Source organism: Periplaneta americana, chromosome 9 (assembly GCF_040183065.1).
Source record: "Periplaneta americana isolate PAMFEO1 chromosome 9, P.americana_PAMFEO1_priV1, whole genome shotgun sequence".
Classification (NCBI taxonomy): Eukaryota; Metazoa; Arthropoda; class Insecta; order Blattodea; family Blattidae; genus Periplaneta; species Periplaneta americana.
In genome coordinates this window covers 125,027,005-125,045,393 of record NC_091125.1, presented here as the reverse complement: position 1 = coordinate 125,045,393, position 18,389 = coordinate 125,027,005, and the positions used below count along the sequence as shown (strand labels likewise).

Below are 18,389 nucleotides of genomic sequence, written 5' to 3'. Positions count from 1 at the left end.
GACGCAATGTTATAGGAAGGTAAACGAGTTCCTGCACGATTGCGTGAAGAAGACACAGTAACAAATATGACTGGATTACTATTGTATGCCACGTGACTACTGGAGGGTTAATATTTATATTGGAAAGAAAATGGCAAACAAGAAATGAACGCCTACATAAGGGGACATACAGATCAGAATGGACAAAATCACAAAAAAAAAAGTTATTGTCTAATTTAATAGTACATAGTTTCAAGAACCTTCCCTCAAAATTTGTGGTTCAAATTTGTCCCTTCTGGATATGGACAATTTTAAGGCAAATGAGGAGTTTAAGGGACTGAAAACTGTGTTTGGCTTTGTTCGCATTTTCCCGTAAGTTACATTTTACAATACTTAATGTACCGTTTTCCCAGGAACCATTTAAGGTAATTGAATGAAACTTTGAATGCTAGCGTTTATTAAGTAGGTTCATTATATCTTGAAAAAGAATTGTGAAGTATGCTGTATTTTATTTTTGCATTGCGAAGGAGTCATTTGTAATGCAAATGTTATTTAGGAAATTAACAATTTAATAAAAATTCAAGGAGAGGAATATGGAAAAGGTAAAATATGTCAAATTTATGTTCTCGTATGTAGGAAAAAAAAATTCAGGTCCTCTCATAAATCAGTTTCGATAAAAAAAAAGGTACACAAGCATATAAATGCATTATATATTATTTTTGAAAATTAAAAAAAATTACAGTTTGATGCAAATAAAAATATGAAAAAATCTCATATCATTACCACACAAAAATTAGTAAGCAAAATTTCCTAGTTCTAGGTGCAGCACATGATAAGATATTATTGATTATTGTAACCTTGCATTATGATCTACGTCTTCCCTTAACGGAACTGTTTAAAAAAAAGTATATTTTATTTGGTAACCCAGCCAAATGCCCAGGAATTTTATAAAGACTGTTAGATATATTCTATGATAAATACACAGCCATTTATTTTTTTACCGTTAAATTTGAAGGCAAATGTTAAGATTTGTTATAAAACAATAACCAGATTAATGTATACTTAAGAAAAGTTGCTTATCGTCTAAAGACCAATGCAGTCTTTGTGCATCACAAATTCCATTTAGACCTACAGGATCTTGAACCAATTTCTCTGAGGCAGGAAGCCGATGGTTTAATGTAATAATCATCATCATCCTCCTGTTAAGCATTAGGCCTCTCGGCCTGTTGTGGTCTCATTGCCAACTTTTTCTAGGTATTAGGCCTACTTTTACCTAAAGACCATTTTCGGGATACGGGTTTCTTCCATTCTATACAAACGTGCTCTCCAATTTCTGCTGCATTGTAAATTTTTATCATTCTCTACAAATATATTCAGTTCAACTCTTATTTGTGTATTTGATATTTTATCTATTCTAGTGCACTATGTGACGGGCATAAGGAGTTTCATTTCTGTTGTTTGGGTTCAGTTTTCATATCTTTTTCTGTGAATCCATTATTCACTTCCATTCGAGAGATATGGTACAGTCATTACATTATAAAAGTTTAATTGTATGTCTCTTCGTATAGTTTTCAGAGTTCTTCTTATTGTTCCACACAACAGTTGGTACCTCTGTAATTTTATCTTTAAATCTTGATCATATTTATAACTAACATCGCATCCTACAAAGTTTAAATGTAATTTCTCTATTATCTTATTATTTACGACAATAAAATGTTAGTTCTTACAAGTTTATTTCCTATAAAGGCTATTCTTTTTGTGTTTTTCTATGAAGATGCTTAACTTATATAGTTTACAAATTTCATCGAGTCTGTGTAGGCATACTAATCCTTATAGTTCATCTTCTCTGTCTGCTAAAATTAGGATGGCATAATAATCTAGTAAATGAAACATTTGTCGTTTCGAAGGAACAGATATTTGGAAAGAAAGAACTGAAAAATAAGTTGTGTGAATGTCCCTTAAAGTAAACCTAGCAGTGAATCTTCTTTACGTTCCCCAAATAAAACAAAAGAATCTCTCCATGTGTCAGTACTGTCATGTTGGCTTATCCATGATTTGTTGCAGGACCGGCGTTTTGGGGCCTTATCAACCCAGAATGGAGCCTCTGCAACAAGGGCAGAAGACAATCCCCTGTCAACCTCGAACCCAGCAAGCTGCTCTTTGACCCCAACCTCAGACTACTGCACATAGACAAGCACAGGGTGAGTGTCTCCGTGAGTCTTCGAAAAATGTGATTTCAGCTGAAAGAAATCAGTACTCTTTCAGTTGTAAAGTACTTATAAAGGAAGTTGTGTTATTTTAATTCAGTCGCCGCTCCAAATTGATTATGTCGTTGGTTTATTTCATCATCACGTGAAGTATTCTATTTCTGTGAAATATAAATTTCTAGTTTATATTGTAAATACTAAGTTTTATACATCACTGACATGGATTAAATAATTTTCAGCGTCTTACATGACTGCCTTTTCATCCGTTCGTTCTGCTTTCAAGTCTTGATATATCCCAGTTCACCGTTTGAGACTTAGTCACAGGCGTATCTTAGTAGAATATTATAGATTTTTTTTTATTTATTAATTTGTCCTACAGAATAATATCTGTAATATTGACAATTAATATTTGAGGAGAAAAATTCGCTCCGGCGCCGGGGATCGAACCCGGGTCCTTGATTCTACGTACCAAGCGCTCTGACCACAGAGCTACGCCGAATTCAATCCACAGCACCGGACCGAACCCTCCTCCTTCAATGTTTCCCTTTGTGGTCTGACTCCAAGTTAGGCATATATGTTGACGTATATGTCCAATGTCAACTGCCATTATATTAGGAGCGCACTCAGCTGAGTGACTTGTTTGCCGTGATTCCGCAGTTAAATGCACAGTAATCTGTACAGACATATGCACTGCAGCTATGAGAATATTATAGACTTTTTTTATTTATTAATTTGCCCTACAGAATAATATCTGTAATATTGACAATTCGGTCCGGTGCTGTGGATTGAATTCGGCGTAGCTCAGTGGTCAGAGCGCTTGGTACGTAGAACCAAGGACCCGGGTTCGATCCCCGGCGCCGGAGCGAATTTTTCTCCTCGAATATTAAGTATCTTAGTGGGGTAAGACGCTTGCCTGACGTTCCGGAGTTGTGCTCGGGCGTGGGTTCGATTCCCGCTTGGGCTGATTACCTGATTGAGTTTCTTCCCAGGTTTCTCCCAACCTTAAGGCGAAAGTAGAACTGTGAGAGAGGAGCAAAGGTTAAGGGTGTTTAATAATAAGGTGCTTAGGAAAATATTTGTATGAAGGATCGGTGGAGCGGAGAAAAATTCTCTCCGGCACCGGGATTCGAACCCGGGTTTTCAGCTCTACGTGCTGACGCTCCATCGGTTAAGCAAACCGGATTCCAATTCCGGTGCCGGATTGAATCCTCTCAGTTTAAGCTCCACCTCTTAGTTTCCATTTAGCGGCCAACCCTCATGCACTGAGTCACAGATGTGTGACCGTTGCACAATGTCCAATATACTAATGTGCAGAGGTGCACTCATTACGAGCTACTAAGTGGTCGGGATCCGACGGAATGAGCGCCGTCTTAAATAAACTGATTATATACGCATAACATATTTTTTCTCCGCTCCACCGATCCTTCATCATATGATAACGCAGAATTCCTGCACGGAAATATCATATGTAGATCTACTTCGGTACATCGCACTAATACAATATTTGGAGCTAAGAGAGATGAAGTTGCAGGAGAATTGAGAAAGTTACACAACGCAGAACTGCACGCATTGTATTCTTCATCTGACATAATTAGGAACATTAAATCCAAATGTTTGGGATGGTCAGTACATGTAGCACTTATGGGCGAATCCATAAATGCATATAGAGTGCTAGTTGGAAGGACGGAGGAAAAATACCTTTGGAGAGGCAGAGACGTACATGGGAAGATAATATTAAAATGGATTTGAGGGAGGTGGGATATGATTGTAGAGACTGGATTAATCTTGCTCAGGATAGGGACCCATGGGGGGCTTATGTGAGGGTGGCAATGAACCTCCGGGTTCCATGAAAGCCCTGTTTAACTACTTATCCCCCAATCATAATCTAAACACCAGGTCACAGGAGAACTAAATCCTAGCAATTCCTGCCCATAGAACATCCCACTATTCACCCTCTTTTACTGTCTCAGTCCTCCATGAATGGAATTCTGTACCTCAGAAGATTAGGGGCTGCCAGACAATAACCACTTTCAAGAAAAGGCTAAACGATTTCTTACGGGCGCAGTGAAATTGAAGTTATAATTGTGATCGAGTTTAATAATTTAATTTAATTTGGGTATGATTATTATTATTACTATTATTATTATTATTATTATTATTATTATTATTATTATTACATAATTATTTTATTGGTGTTGTGAAGATAAAAAGAATTGTGATTGTATTATATCAATTATGTATTATAATATTATTGTCTTGTATTGTAGTATTGTATTGCTTTGAATTGTATTGTATTATGTTATATTTTCTACCATACTGGTTGAGTGGAAGAGAAGGCCGAATGGCCTTATCTCTGCCAGTTAAAATAAACTATTATTATTATTATTATTATTATTATTATTATTATTATTATTATTATTATTATTATTATTATTATTATTATTATAAGTAAGCGAATTTTATTTCTTCATAAATGTGATTTTAAATATATATTGCGCTTAAATTTCATTCCTGTTCTCCAAATTAAAATGTAACTTATTTCGTTCCTGATATTCAGTGTAGCATGGAATTCAGATTAGACAAATTTTGAAATTAACTTTTAAAATTCAGTTCTCTTTGCTAGCTTAAAACCTGATTCTCAACTACGTACACAATTACGTTAGTGCTTTACATCTCTTTCTTGCTGTTATAATTTATCTCCATTTAGGCCAACACAATTAACTACCGATATTTGATTGGCTCACAATAAAGCTCGTAAGTTCTTTAATGGGCGCAGGGAAAATAAGTTACTAGAAACTGCTTAAAAATGAAATGTATTTCGGGAGCGATACAGGTCTGATGTTGACATTTGACTACATAACCGCCCTCGCTCATAGGGGGAAGGGGTGTTTCCATGTGCTGGAAAGTGTTACTGCGATATAGAAATTTTTTCTCACTATATATAAGTTAATAGAAATAAAACAAAATGGCAAAGTAAATTTCTGTTCCTTTGATGTTAAGGTTTTTCTCTGTGAATTTACTGTCATTGAACATCTTAAACACTGCATAAACGATACACAATATGAATTTAACTTTTGAATTGATTGAATTTATTAAAATTATAAATTTATGATACATATTTAAACTATATAGTTTACACCCGAGGTAGCAGAAGCTCGTACTCGGGTCAGTACCAGTCACGTAATATAATACTATAAGTTACGTGACATAATTAAATTACGAAAAAAAAAATGAAAAGGTATATAGTGCTAAAGAAAATTAAGCAATGAACATTTTCAATTTAAAGAAATGCATTATTGTATATAGGCCTAATTCTCTTTCTGACAATATTATTGTTGTTGTTTACTCAACTGTCGAAGACAGGTTTCAACCTCGGCCGACCTGGATGGCTCAAGCGGCAGGGGCACAGCATGTCTCTATCGCTTGGTCCGAAAGGTTGTGGGTTCGAGTCCCGCCTTGGGCATGGGTGTTGTTTACGTACTAGTTTAAGAAAAGCGGAAAAACAGAAAACAGAAAACAGAAAAAGAGAAACGTGGTAAAAAATACCCCTCATAAGTGACAGCAATAAGACAATAAGACATCATTCATGAGGCAACAAGGTTACTTAATTGTGGATTTTTAATTAATTGATGTTATAATTTATGGTCCATAATATTAAGAGTGAATTCGCTCAGGATTTGTATTGTACGAGAATTCTGGTTCCAATAAAAGAGCTGAACCTAACATATTTCACTTAGTATTATGAAATACTTATATATCATTTTTATACTTACAACTATTTTTGTAGAAGAAAAATATTTAACAAATTTAAATTGCAAATTTGTTCAATATTAAGAACACAGAGTTCTGAAAAAAAAAAACCACAGTTGTTTGATACCTAATCAACAGACTTTGACATACAAATTTGAAGTATTTTTCTTTGTAACAAAGACTACGAAATAAGATTTGACTTAACCTTTACTCCACAACAGATTATACCATTTATCTACGTATAGATTCAGATATTATTTTCTAAGTATATTATTCGTAAAATATGGATGGGTAAATAATTTCAGGGAATTACAAATTTATAAATAGCGTTTTGGAGTCTGTTACATATGATAAGTAAAGTATATGTTTATCCCACGATATATATTGAGTAATGATAGTATGTACTTCGAAAACGTCGTTCCTAAAGTGATTTACTTTCAATGTACCCGTAACACAACTCTTCCAAAGATGACGAAACTATAACGTATGGTTCTAACTGTAGGCCTTTCATAGATTACGTCATATTTTTCAATGTAGTAAGAAAATAAAATGTGATATGGAATATGTTAGTTAAAATTGTTTCCTTCTGTACGTTTTAAGTAGAGTTCGGAGTATTTGTACAATTGCAAAATTTTAAATAGCAAATCAACAGAAAACATTAATTTTTATAGAGATTGTCTAGGAGTACCGCCGAGGTTACCATTCTCACCAATAATACTTGATATATAAACTAACGACATTATTGTAAAAAGGCAAACAGATTAAAAAATTAAAGAAAAAGGTAGTAGAAAAAGGAGACTCTTCTACGAACCTCTGAAAAAGAACTAAGGAATCGACTAGTGAAGTGCTTTATATGGAATGGAAACGACTGGAAGCATTTTAAATGTTGATATAGAGAAAAATGGAGCGTGTGAAATGGACAGATAGAATAAGAAATGAAGCTGTACTAGAAAGAGTGGGTGAAGAAAGAACAAGGTTTAAATGATCAGGAAGAGAGAAGGGAATCGGCTGGGTCACTGACTGAGAAGAAACTACCTACTGAAGGATGCACTGGAAGTAATGGTGAGCGGAAGAAACGTTTGGGCAGAAGAAGATAGACAACATTAAGACACATGGATCGCATGCCGAGACTAAGAGGAAGGTGGATAAAGGAAAAAGATTGGAAAATACTTGATTTGCAGCGAGAGACATGTCATTGGGCAGAAAGCTACGAATATGTGTGTGCATGCGTGCGTGTGTGATGTATGTATACATTGAAAGCGCTGTTTGCTAATGATATGGTTTTTATTTTTCATTCAATAGATAATTTACAACGGGCTGTACTGGAACGAAAATTATTGAAACGAATATAATGTTGACATTTCGTATGAGATAACTGATATAGGGTGTAAACGATATAAACTGCCAAAATTATACAGACTTTACATTTGGGTCTACTAAACATGATGTGTAGTGAAATTTAGTTTTTTCTTCTATATTTGTTTTTAGGTACCTAAAATATTATGTTTGTAGGATTGATAACAGTCTAATATTTATTGGTCAAGTAAATGTGAACGCCATTGCCAATGATCCTCCGTCCAACATACGCTAACACCACCACAACAGAGTACCCTGATTTGTAAACTAGGATATCACCACATTGTAATTTAATTAACTTATTTATTTATTTGTCTTATTTATTTATTTAATTAATTAATTTTATTTATTTATTTCATTTATTTATTCATTTTATTTATTTATTCATTTATTTATTTATTTATTTATTTAATTATTTATCCTACAGACATGGCATATTTTATATTAATTAAAATATGTTATACAAATAACTATACTAAATATTTTGTTCAGCGAAATGTGCTTTGCTACCTCGATAAATTGACTGTTTCTTGCGGCTTACATTCTATTATTTATATGTCACGAAGTGAATTTCGTCTCTTTCTCCTCTTCCGATTATAATTATTTGTTTTAACTTGTATAATAAAATATTTGGTGGAGAATTTTCTAGTTTTTATTAAATATTTTATAGCCAGCATTTTATATTTTAACAGTTTTCTCTAAAATTATGTTAACCTAAGGATGATGATTGTAGAAATTTCTGTTTTACTACAAATTTTAGCTAGAGAGACTTCATATTTTGTACATCTCATCCCCATCCTATAAATATTCTCGCATTATAATTTTCATTAAGGTCTGATTAATGGTTTTGTGCTACTGAAAATTTTTAAATAAAAACTGCATATTTTCAAAATCTATCTACTCTTAGAAAATTATGTACGGTACGTTTCATGTACGAGTTTCTTATGATATCTCTGACATGTTTAGAAAATAACTAAATATCCTGAATTTCAAATGGAGAGAAATTAAAAAAATGTATATTCAAGTACGAAATTTAAATTTTTAGTTTTCACTCAGAAAGTCCAATTTTAGTACGTAGCTTTTAAAAATGATATGTTGTTTGTTGATAACGATTTATATAACATGCAATAAAAGTTTCAAGTTCCCAACATTGAAATTGTGAGAGCTTTTACACTTTTGAACACAAGAAAATGTACTGAAAAAAGTGTGACAAAACAGTTTTCAAAATTTGCATGACATTCGGATTCAAGCCATTGCAATGTTATGCTTTCAAGCACCACAGAGCAATGAAACATGGTCAACCTATAAACACAGTCTACTATATACAGTCACGAAGCTTGAGCTTTGAGGGTGCTAGAAACAATAGACTGTGACGGTATTATTTTGCATTGCCTGTAATGAGGCGATATTAGCGATCCTAGTGGTGAGAAACTATCTAGTGTTTGCATATTTACTACGTATTGAGCTTCGCGACTGTATATACTAGACTGTGCTATAAATATATTATTGCTGATTTATTAAAAAAACGAAAATGCGATTTTTTTTTATTGAAAATTACCAAAATTTCACTCGACTCTTCTCTTAAAGCTACGATATAATTTAATACTTTTATTTATATCCTAAAAAGATAAAACCTGCAATATTTAAAATAAATCCATTCTTGAAATTACTTGTATTATATTTAGCATTATATATACAGGTTGAACCGTAAGTAATGTCATTAATTTCATGAGGTTAGTCTTTGAAATATTTTTAACAAAAAAGTGTAATACAATTTTACTCGTTTTACTTCCTTTTCCTGATAAAAATTGTTTAATATGAAACATTTCATAGTGTGTTTTGAGAAAGCCATTGCTTGAATTTCCAATATGCTCAGTCAATTTAAGAGAGCAGTGTATTATGAAAATAATTGATTGAAATAATTTTAGTTTTGTCCTTTAAATGTGCAGAAATTTGATCCAAACAAATGTAACATTGCAAAATTCCTTTTCAGAACGAAAAGTTACATTTATTCTGATCAAATTTGAGCACATTGAAAGAACAAAGCTACAATTGAATCAGGGATTGCAGAAACAGCACATGTCACTGTTTGTGGCGAAATGAGTTTATTCGAGTTTCATGAACTGTTGATATAGGGCTATCATTCCATGAAGAAACCACATATGTCAGTATAGCCGTCTCACATTTGGAGACCTGTGACATCCTGGAAGCGCGCAGAAACAACTCATGTCAAAGACATGTGCCGACACATTGGTTCCGATTCCAGTCGGCAGACACCTACGACACAAGGATACAAAAATTGATCCCACCGAATGAAAAATGTCTCAATTCTGGTGGTGAATACTTTGAAAAATAACTCAACAATTTCTGTATCCGTTCCAATAAAACTTTCCATGAAATTTTGTTCTCTTTCTGTAAACGGCTCCAGGGAAACTTATTTTTTACGGCCTTCGTAATTGCGCTCGAGTGGCCAAAACTTGTGTAAGCACTACTTTTGGCATTATTAAAATGATGGAAAAAAAGATTAATTTTTTTATCTGTCCCCATGAAAATGTTTGCTTGTAAGTACAACCATATTTACCTTCTTCACTGGAATATCCAGACAAAATCGTGCCAATTCAAAGAGAGAAGCTTGACGATATACGCAAACTAATGCGTTACATACCACATGAATATCAAGAATTTTACAATAATATTCTTCAGTGACCTATTGTGGAAAAATGAGTTCATTTATATGTTGAACTTATGTATTAAGTACACAGTAGGCCTATGCATATATTATATCTCTAATTTGACAAATAAAGTTTAGTTGAACTGAGATTATTATACTACGGCCCAATTGTATAAAACTCCCTGACTAAAGATCAATTTTGATCGAAGATCGGAAAGTGAACCGAGTTCAGACACTTCTTCTATTGTATAAAATTTTCTGCGATCAAATTACCTAGGTTCAAATGCAATCTAAGTTCACGTGAAAAGGACTTGCCAAAATCGCATAAACAGCTGAAGTATGTAATGCGCGGGCCATGTTGTACAGGTTTTTTTCAGTGTAGCCAATATAGTGACTTTAACTCTTTTTCGACGATAATTTCTTTTAATTTTTATATTGCTTAAATATGGATTTAGCGACCATTTTAGCACCTCATAATGAGAAAATTTAATCTTTCTTTGTTCATAATAAGAAATCTAGCTACTTTCCAACTTTTTTTTTGGCGACTTTCCGCACACTCTGTTGCAGACACTGGTTTATGTTGTGCGTTGTAAATAATGGTGGACAATAAGAAGAAGGTTGACTGTTCTCCAAATTGTTTTCATGTTATGGGGTTTGATACTGCTAAACATAATAAAGCTTTATAGAACGACAATTTTCGTTTAGTAATACAGCTAATTGAAAATTTATGAATGTACTTATCATACCCATTAATAATTAATGGTTGTTATAAACATGATATAATTATAGGTTATGTTATTTGATACTTCTGAACACGATAAAGCCTTATAAAATATAAGAATGTTTGTATATTAAAGCAAGAAATTGAAATATATATATATATATATATATATATATATATATATATATATATATATATATATACCATATATATATATATACCATATATATTAATAATAATGGTTATTCTTTTTTCACAATCTGCTACTCGTATACTTCAAACAGAAAGGAAATAATGAACTTGGATCAACTAACTTAATCGGAGAAATTTCTTCAGTCAAAGTTGACTTTACTTTAAGACAAATTAATCTCAGATTAGACTTTATACAACACAAAATTCCAAGTTCAGCTAGAACAAGGATCAATTTAACCTCTGATCTAAGATTAAATAGTTTATACAATCGGCCCTACAATTTTGATTCCTTGCAGAAACAGCACATGTGAAGCTAGTATTAGACTATATTGATTTATTTCATTATCAATTCATTAGATTACAATAAATTTCGTATTATAAAACAAGACACCTATTAGGCTTCTGTTTGATGATGTGGTCTACCACCAACAATACCGTTTTTTGTGTCTACTGAAAAATTTAGTTTTCATGACGTGCTGTTTCTGCAATCCCCGATTCAGTTCTTCCAATCATTTGAAGAGTCCACTGCAAGAATGATGGATGTCACTTTTTTGTCGAAAATGAACCAAGACTGCCAATGCATAACTTAAGAATATAGAATGTACATACAGAGTTATATGGCATTAACACTGATAGTCATTGTCCAGTAATGATCGGGAAATCACAGTTAAGCTTTGAGCGCATTTCAAACTTTCAATAGCTTCTCCTGCAAAATGTATTCCAAATGACATCCATCATTCTTTCAGTGGACTCTTCATATTTCATTATCGTAACATACTGCTCTCTTAAATTGACTGAATCCTAATTTAAATTAAATCAGTGGCTTTCTAAAATACTCCACGAAAAATGTTTCACATAAAACAATTTTTATCATGAAAAGGAAGCAAAAATGAGTGAAACTCTATTAAACTTTTTTATTTGAAGTATCTCAAAGAATACTCCCTCAAATTAATGACATTACTTACGGTTCACTAATTATAATGCTTGCATAATAAATGAATGATTCTGTATATGAGACTAGAGTGAAGCTTGTTGGATTGTTTGCGCAGTTGAGCGGCAGCATCAGCAATACAGGGCACAGCGTCATCTTCACCGTGGACAACTCGACGAGACACCACGTCAACGTGACGGGGGGGCCCTTGTCCTATAAGTACCAGTTCCAGGAGATACATGTACACTACGGCCTGCACGACGAGGGAGGCTCAGAACACAGCATCAACGGTTATGCCTTCCCCGCCGAGGTACGTACAATATGCCTTGTTAAACAATTGCCCTCGTGTAAATGTTTGCCCTTGTAGTTTATGTGTGCGTAAGCCCAAGTGTCATTATGGTTAGCTTGTAAGTTGATTAATACAATATCAGTCGAAATGTAATGCACTCCAGTAGATAATATTACAGTATGTCTTGAGAGAGTATGAACTTGGTCTAATATATCTATATGCCTGTGGGCTAACTTTGATCACTTTTTGTAACCATTATGGATTTGTAACTTATATTTATATGCCTATGGGCTAACTTCGATCACTTTTGTAACCATTATGGATTTATAGCTTATATTTTATGCCTATTGGATAACTTTGATCACTTTTTGTAACCGTTATGGATTTATAGCTTATCAGTCTTACTAACAGTGGCGTAGCGTCAATGTAAGCTAAAAAGCTCAGCTTCCCCAGTTAATAATAATTTCATAATAAACCTGCAGTTTATGAACAAAATTATTTATTAATTTTAATAGAATTTATATTTATGCGTTAAATATTGTGATGCGGCAGCTCAGGATGATTTGTGATGCAGCAGTAAACAAGAAGCCTGCACACACCAGCTTCAAGCAGACCGGTTTCTTTCATTCATTCTTCTGTGTAACCCACCCCGCAGATTTTCCATCCCTTAACTAAACTACCCTTGTCGCAAGGCACGGAAGAAGCTAGCTTTTACATTGAAAGTTTCCGAGTTATCCCTTTCGTGAGGGTTTGTTCAGTTGAAGTGTTAGTGTGCATTGCGGCTGATATAATAAATAATAATAATAATAATAATAATAATAATAATAATAATAATAATAATAATAATAATAATAATAATAATAATAATGATTTATTTTAGCTGGCAGAGTTAAGGTCGTAAGGCCTTCTCTTCCACTTAACCAGCAAAAAGTGTATATACATATGCATGAACTTACAAAGAATTCAACAATTTGATTAAGTGAGAGTTACATGTATACAAGAGTTATATACGAATTAAACAACAAAATACTATGAACTATTAATTAGACACTGAAATAAACTGTGTAGCAGAATTAAGCTAAAATACATAGAATGTTAATATATTTCAAATAATATTAGATAATAGAAAGAGATTATTATGAGACAATTTTGAAAATACAGCACTATCAGGATGATGTCTAAAGAATGAAGTAACAATGTAGTCAGTGATAGTTTAAATCAGTGAAATAACAGTTCCTGACACCAATTTACTTGATATTTTAGGACAATTCTATTATCAAGACTGACTTACGAACAAAAGTGCGATTTAAAAAAACAAATGACCGTGTCTATTTGTTAGAGATATGTGTAAACCATGAAATCATATTTTACTACGTACCATTTGAGGTCATGCCTCATTGGTGTTACTTACGAGGTTCCAATCAATCTTCGGACTGCTGGCTTGACAATGACTACTATTTATTTTAAGACTATATTTTTGTAATACGTTTTCTCATATGTACATGAAAGACAACTTGAGTTAGCTTCCCCTGCTCAAAATTTCATGCTACGCCACTACTTACTAATAAACCGTGTATAGTTTTTATACGAGACTTATGCAGAGTTGAGACAGAAAACTTTACGAATAAACCATACATAAGCAATGGATGTATAAACATGCTGTAACTATACAATGGGAATTGCTTTGCAGTAGTTATATAAGTACACGAAACCCCTTGTTTAAGAGTTGTATATAGAGAAAAAATGGCCGCCCCTCTAACAGCTGTTCGTATCGAATATCATTTTATGATGATGGCTGCCTTGTAACCACAGAAGAACAAACCAAAGGGCACAGAATATTTAGAATAATATTGCTGTAGCTTGTACTCTTTGACCAATATATATAGTGTGGTATTCGATTAGAGCCAGTTGTACTATCGATACTTAACACGCCACACTAGAGCGCTCTACCGGATGCAATGGAGAACTTCAGATATTCTATTACCTTTCGTAACGAAGTAATAACGAAACTATGACGTAGCTGTGTAGCAGTTATACTGTTATACACGACGTATGTAATGATTATTATTAAGGAATTTAAACACGACTTATAAACGAGCTACTCATTGTATAAGTATAAGATAGTTAAATGTCTGTATATAGAGTTTTTATTAGTAAGACCGTATATTTATATGCCTATGGGCTAACTTTGGTCACTTTTTGTAACCATTATGGATTTATAGCTTATAATTATAATAACACAAAATTTGTCATACAAATTGGTAATAAAGTGAGTAAAAATTAAATTTATACTACCCAATAATTTAACGAAACAAGATTGCAGTTTTTCTCCTGTTATGTTTAATCTATGCATTAATTAAATAATAACAAATTGTAATGAAGGAACAAATAAATAAAGTTATAACATATAAGTGGGTAATACAAATTACTTGAAAGCATTACTAAATGAGTTACTCCATTCTTAAGGGTGTAACAAATATTTAGTCATATTAATAAAGACTTATTGTCTCTAAAAGCCTATCGTCTTGAGCCGCATTAAGGTCAATAAATAATCGCTAGAACAACGAAAGCAGTGGTGCACGTAAACTACAGCTCGCGCAGAAGATCTGGAAGGGAGGGGGAACTGAGTGAAACCGACAAAATATGCGCGCTAAACATCTAACTGAAAACATTGACCTCTTACCATATACCGCTAGTTGGATTCCTCAAGCTCTGCTATCCCATACATTTTATTTTACAGCTGAAACTGCCATCACCATCGCCATCACTGATATCACAGAGGTTTATAATAATGGAGTCTATAACGTCATCAGAAAATAACTCGCTTTTCATATAATCATTTTCAATTTATATTTAACATTTTCACAAAGAGGAGGCCAATTTTATTCATTTGAGAATATTATTTCCTATATAATTGCAGAACTTCCAAAATAAGTAGCACATTAAGCGAAACGTATGCTAACTTGCAGTGTGTATGATTATTAGGAGTTGTCTTTTTGATACCGACGCTGAGTCAACGCTCTAAGACTTGCTGTGCAGGTGGTATGACAGTGTACACTTACCGGATACACATTTCTTCTCTCGGCTCGATAATTAGAAATTCGCCTAATATCGTATATTTAAAATAATAACAACCTACTTGTTTTCGTTTCCTTCCGAGAATTACCCAGTTTTTAGCACTGTTCTAACATTAGTATCGCCCCCAGTAAAGTCAGTGTCTTAATACAACGTATTTTTCGGACATGTACAAATTATGCACTATCTTTCGCACTACACTTTAATCGAATGCGTCTAGTTTCAAGACATCTTTTTGTTTTCTTCTTATCCTAGATTTCAAAAAAATATACCGTTGTCACACACTATATTCCTCGTTTATGTTACAATTTTTTTACACTACTATGGGACAAACCTTAGCCATTGTCACTGTTGAACTTCGTGTAGAGGAATTTTAATCGCTTGAGAAGTTTCTTTAGTCATAAACACCAATACATTGTTAATCATAATTTCTTTGGATAGAATATGAAGCTTCTCCTCTTTTAAGTTTGAGAATTACAATTTATAAACACTTAAATTCCACAAATATATAATTAGTGTTGTGGGATGTATCGATTAATCTAGTCGATTAATCGATCAAAAATATGTAATCGAATAATCGAGTCGATTAAAATTAATCGGTTGTAGTTAATATTAATTATTATTTCGTTAATACAAAGTCATACTGAAAATTCCGACAATATTCCTCTCTCGGAAATTGCTTATCAAAAGCACAATAGTAGGTCTATTGTTATATTCTAACTGCAAAGTAGGTAGCATAGGGAAAATCTTCGCACAAACACCAAAGAAAGAGATAGAGATATGAGGACAGTGACCTAGTCTACTTCTATTGAAAGTTTTTTGGTAGGTTATTTTACGACGCTTTATCAACAGCTTAGGTTATTTAGCGTCTGAACGAGATGAAGGTGATAATGCCGGTGAAATGAGTCTGGGGTCCAACATCGAAAGTTACCCACCATTTGCTCATATTGGGTTGAGGGAAAACCCCGGAAAAAACCTCAACAAGATAACTTGCCCCCACCGAGAATCGAACCCGGGCCACCTGGTTTCGCGGCTAGACGCGCTAACCGTTACTCCACAGGTGTGGACTATTGAAAGTTGAAACATAATGCGAAACCCTTATTAAGTTTTATGTTTCTCAAAGAAAACTTCCACCTTGTTGTCACTTCATCTTCTTAGCATATGAAATACATACTTTTCTGGGATTCGTCCCCCTCATCCCTTATAAAATAGCCATGTCTGCACTAAGTGCAAGTGAGAGGGTAACTGTCTTCTTCTCTTTCTAAAATCTGGTAATTCGATTACAGTAGGGGCCAGTCTTCTGTTTCGACCGCTGTACTTTTGCAGTTGCAGTTTCTGTATTGAGTTTGTGTATGAAGAGTGTGTCTTTAGATTGATAATGAAAAAAAAAAAATAGTTACCTGTGGGTCTGTGAAAAGTGTAAACTCCATTATATCATATGAGAATTTGAGAGGTAAACTCGGTGAAACGTTTGGATTTAAATTAAATGATAGTGGAGAAGTGCTTGACAGAAAAAAAGTTTTTTTTTTTTCGTGTTTAGTGATGCAGGAAACATTGTGACTAAACGTGGAGCGGCACTTAATTCGGAGCATGTGAATGCACTCACTTGTTTAAAATCATGGATGAAGCAGTATTAACTAGGTGAGGCTTCATACTTCTGTTTTTATGTTTGTCTCAAAAATTCCCGGAGAAATTGACACAATACATTATAAGCCTCACAATAAATACGTTAGTAAATAATTAAAATAGTTGTTTTGTAATGTAACGATGCAATATAAACAGATACACAACATTTAATACTTACACTTATCACTGAAACACAAGTTAAATTTAACAATAATTGTGTATTACAGTATATTAAAACATTTTTTAATCGATTAAAACTAGATTAAATTGAAATAGTTAATCGGTTAAATATCTTAATCGATCAATAGCGTTTAAATACACACATACTGTACATATAAATGCTGCTGAATATTTTTAAAACTTCAGTAATGTAACACAAAACGATTCACTACAAGCATCTAATAGGGAACGAGTGTAATAGAGAGAAATGTTTTGCAAGTGGACTTTATTCCTGACCGGGAACCGATACCTGGCATTTAAATCTCAACGGTCGCTAGGCTTTCAGATCTTTCGCGCGAGCTGTACATGTTGTAATACAAAATTCTGTAACGACGATTATGGTTTAAGTGTACTCTTAAATACTGTTTAAGGTCAAAGTATTACAGAAACTCCATTTACAATAATATAAAGTATAAAGGAACGAACAAAATAGCAATTATAGCCGGGAGCTGATTCTCTGAACTTAATCCGTCTTTCAGAGAACTTGTCAGTAACATTACAACGTGTATAGGAGTTATATAGTACGTATAGTAGGTAAGAATGAATTTTGCTCCGGGCAGTATCCGAAATGTTGACCGTTATTACAACGGGGACTTTGTCTGTGAAATGACCGGGATGGGAGTTCTATTCCCCGGCGTACGCCTAGTCTTTGGGAAACTTCCGATATACTGTGTCGTCCCATATAAAGTTTCCACAAGTTTTAATTGGAATTGCATTGAAGTTTCGAGAAGGAGAATTGCTACTTGTTACTAGCGTTGCCGGATTTATGTGTGAGAGGGAGATCGGGGGAGAGAGGGTTATCCCAATGTCTCCGAGCACAATCATAACTGTAATGCTGTTTTAAGAGTGACCGCTCTATCTCGCTCGGGCCTCGTTCCATTTCAGAACATTTGCATCCGTTAATGCCATCGTACATAGTTCGAGGTATATCGATAGACCACTGTAAGATTTCATCTGCCTTCCTATTAATTTCTTTTTATTTGTAACACAAATCATTTCATTTTTTTATGTATGCAATATTGCAACTTCAGCATTCTGATGATGAAATTCGTATTATTTTATCATTAATTACTATCTTATTCGGTATATAGTTCAGAAATTTAGATTTAAAAAACCATAAATATCAATCCATGAAATAAAATGCTATCAGCTCTGAAAACGTACAGACAAAATAAGAGTATAAAAGTTTCAGGATGCAAAATATAATTACACAGCGATAGGAAAAATAAATGTCTCCTTCAAAACATTCTTCCTTCAAAGAACGAACGTTGGGGAACAGAACTGCAGAGCCTCCAAATAGACGTTCATCCGTGAATGTACGGCTGCGCGTGGCGGGTGGAAGCAAGCTGTTTGCCGGCATAGTCGGATATTTA

The 18,389-nt window shown here is 33.6% G+C and overlaps 1 protein-coding gene across 1 annotated transcript in view; it reads left to right on the top strand.

Annotated features, from left to right (window-relative positions):
* CARPB (Carbonic anhydrase-related protein B) overlaps nucleotides 1-18,389 on the top strand; it is a 757,151-nt gene that overhangs the window by 420,745 nt on the left and 318,017 nt on the right. Inside the window, exons 3-4 of the mRNA XM_069834212.1 lie at nucleotides 2,044-2,180; nucleotides 11,926-12,117. Of these exons, the coding sequence (XP_069690313.1) occupies nucleotides 2,044-2,180; nucleotides 11,926-12,117 (329 nt within the window). The remainder of the gene's footprint in view (nucleotides 1-2,043; nucleotides 2,181-11,925; nucleotides 12,118-18,389) is intronic.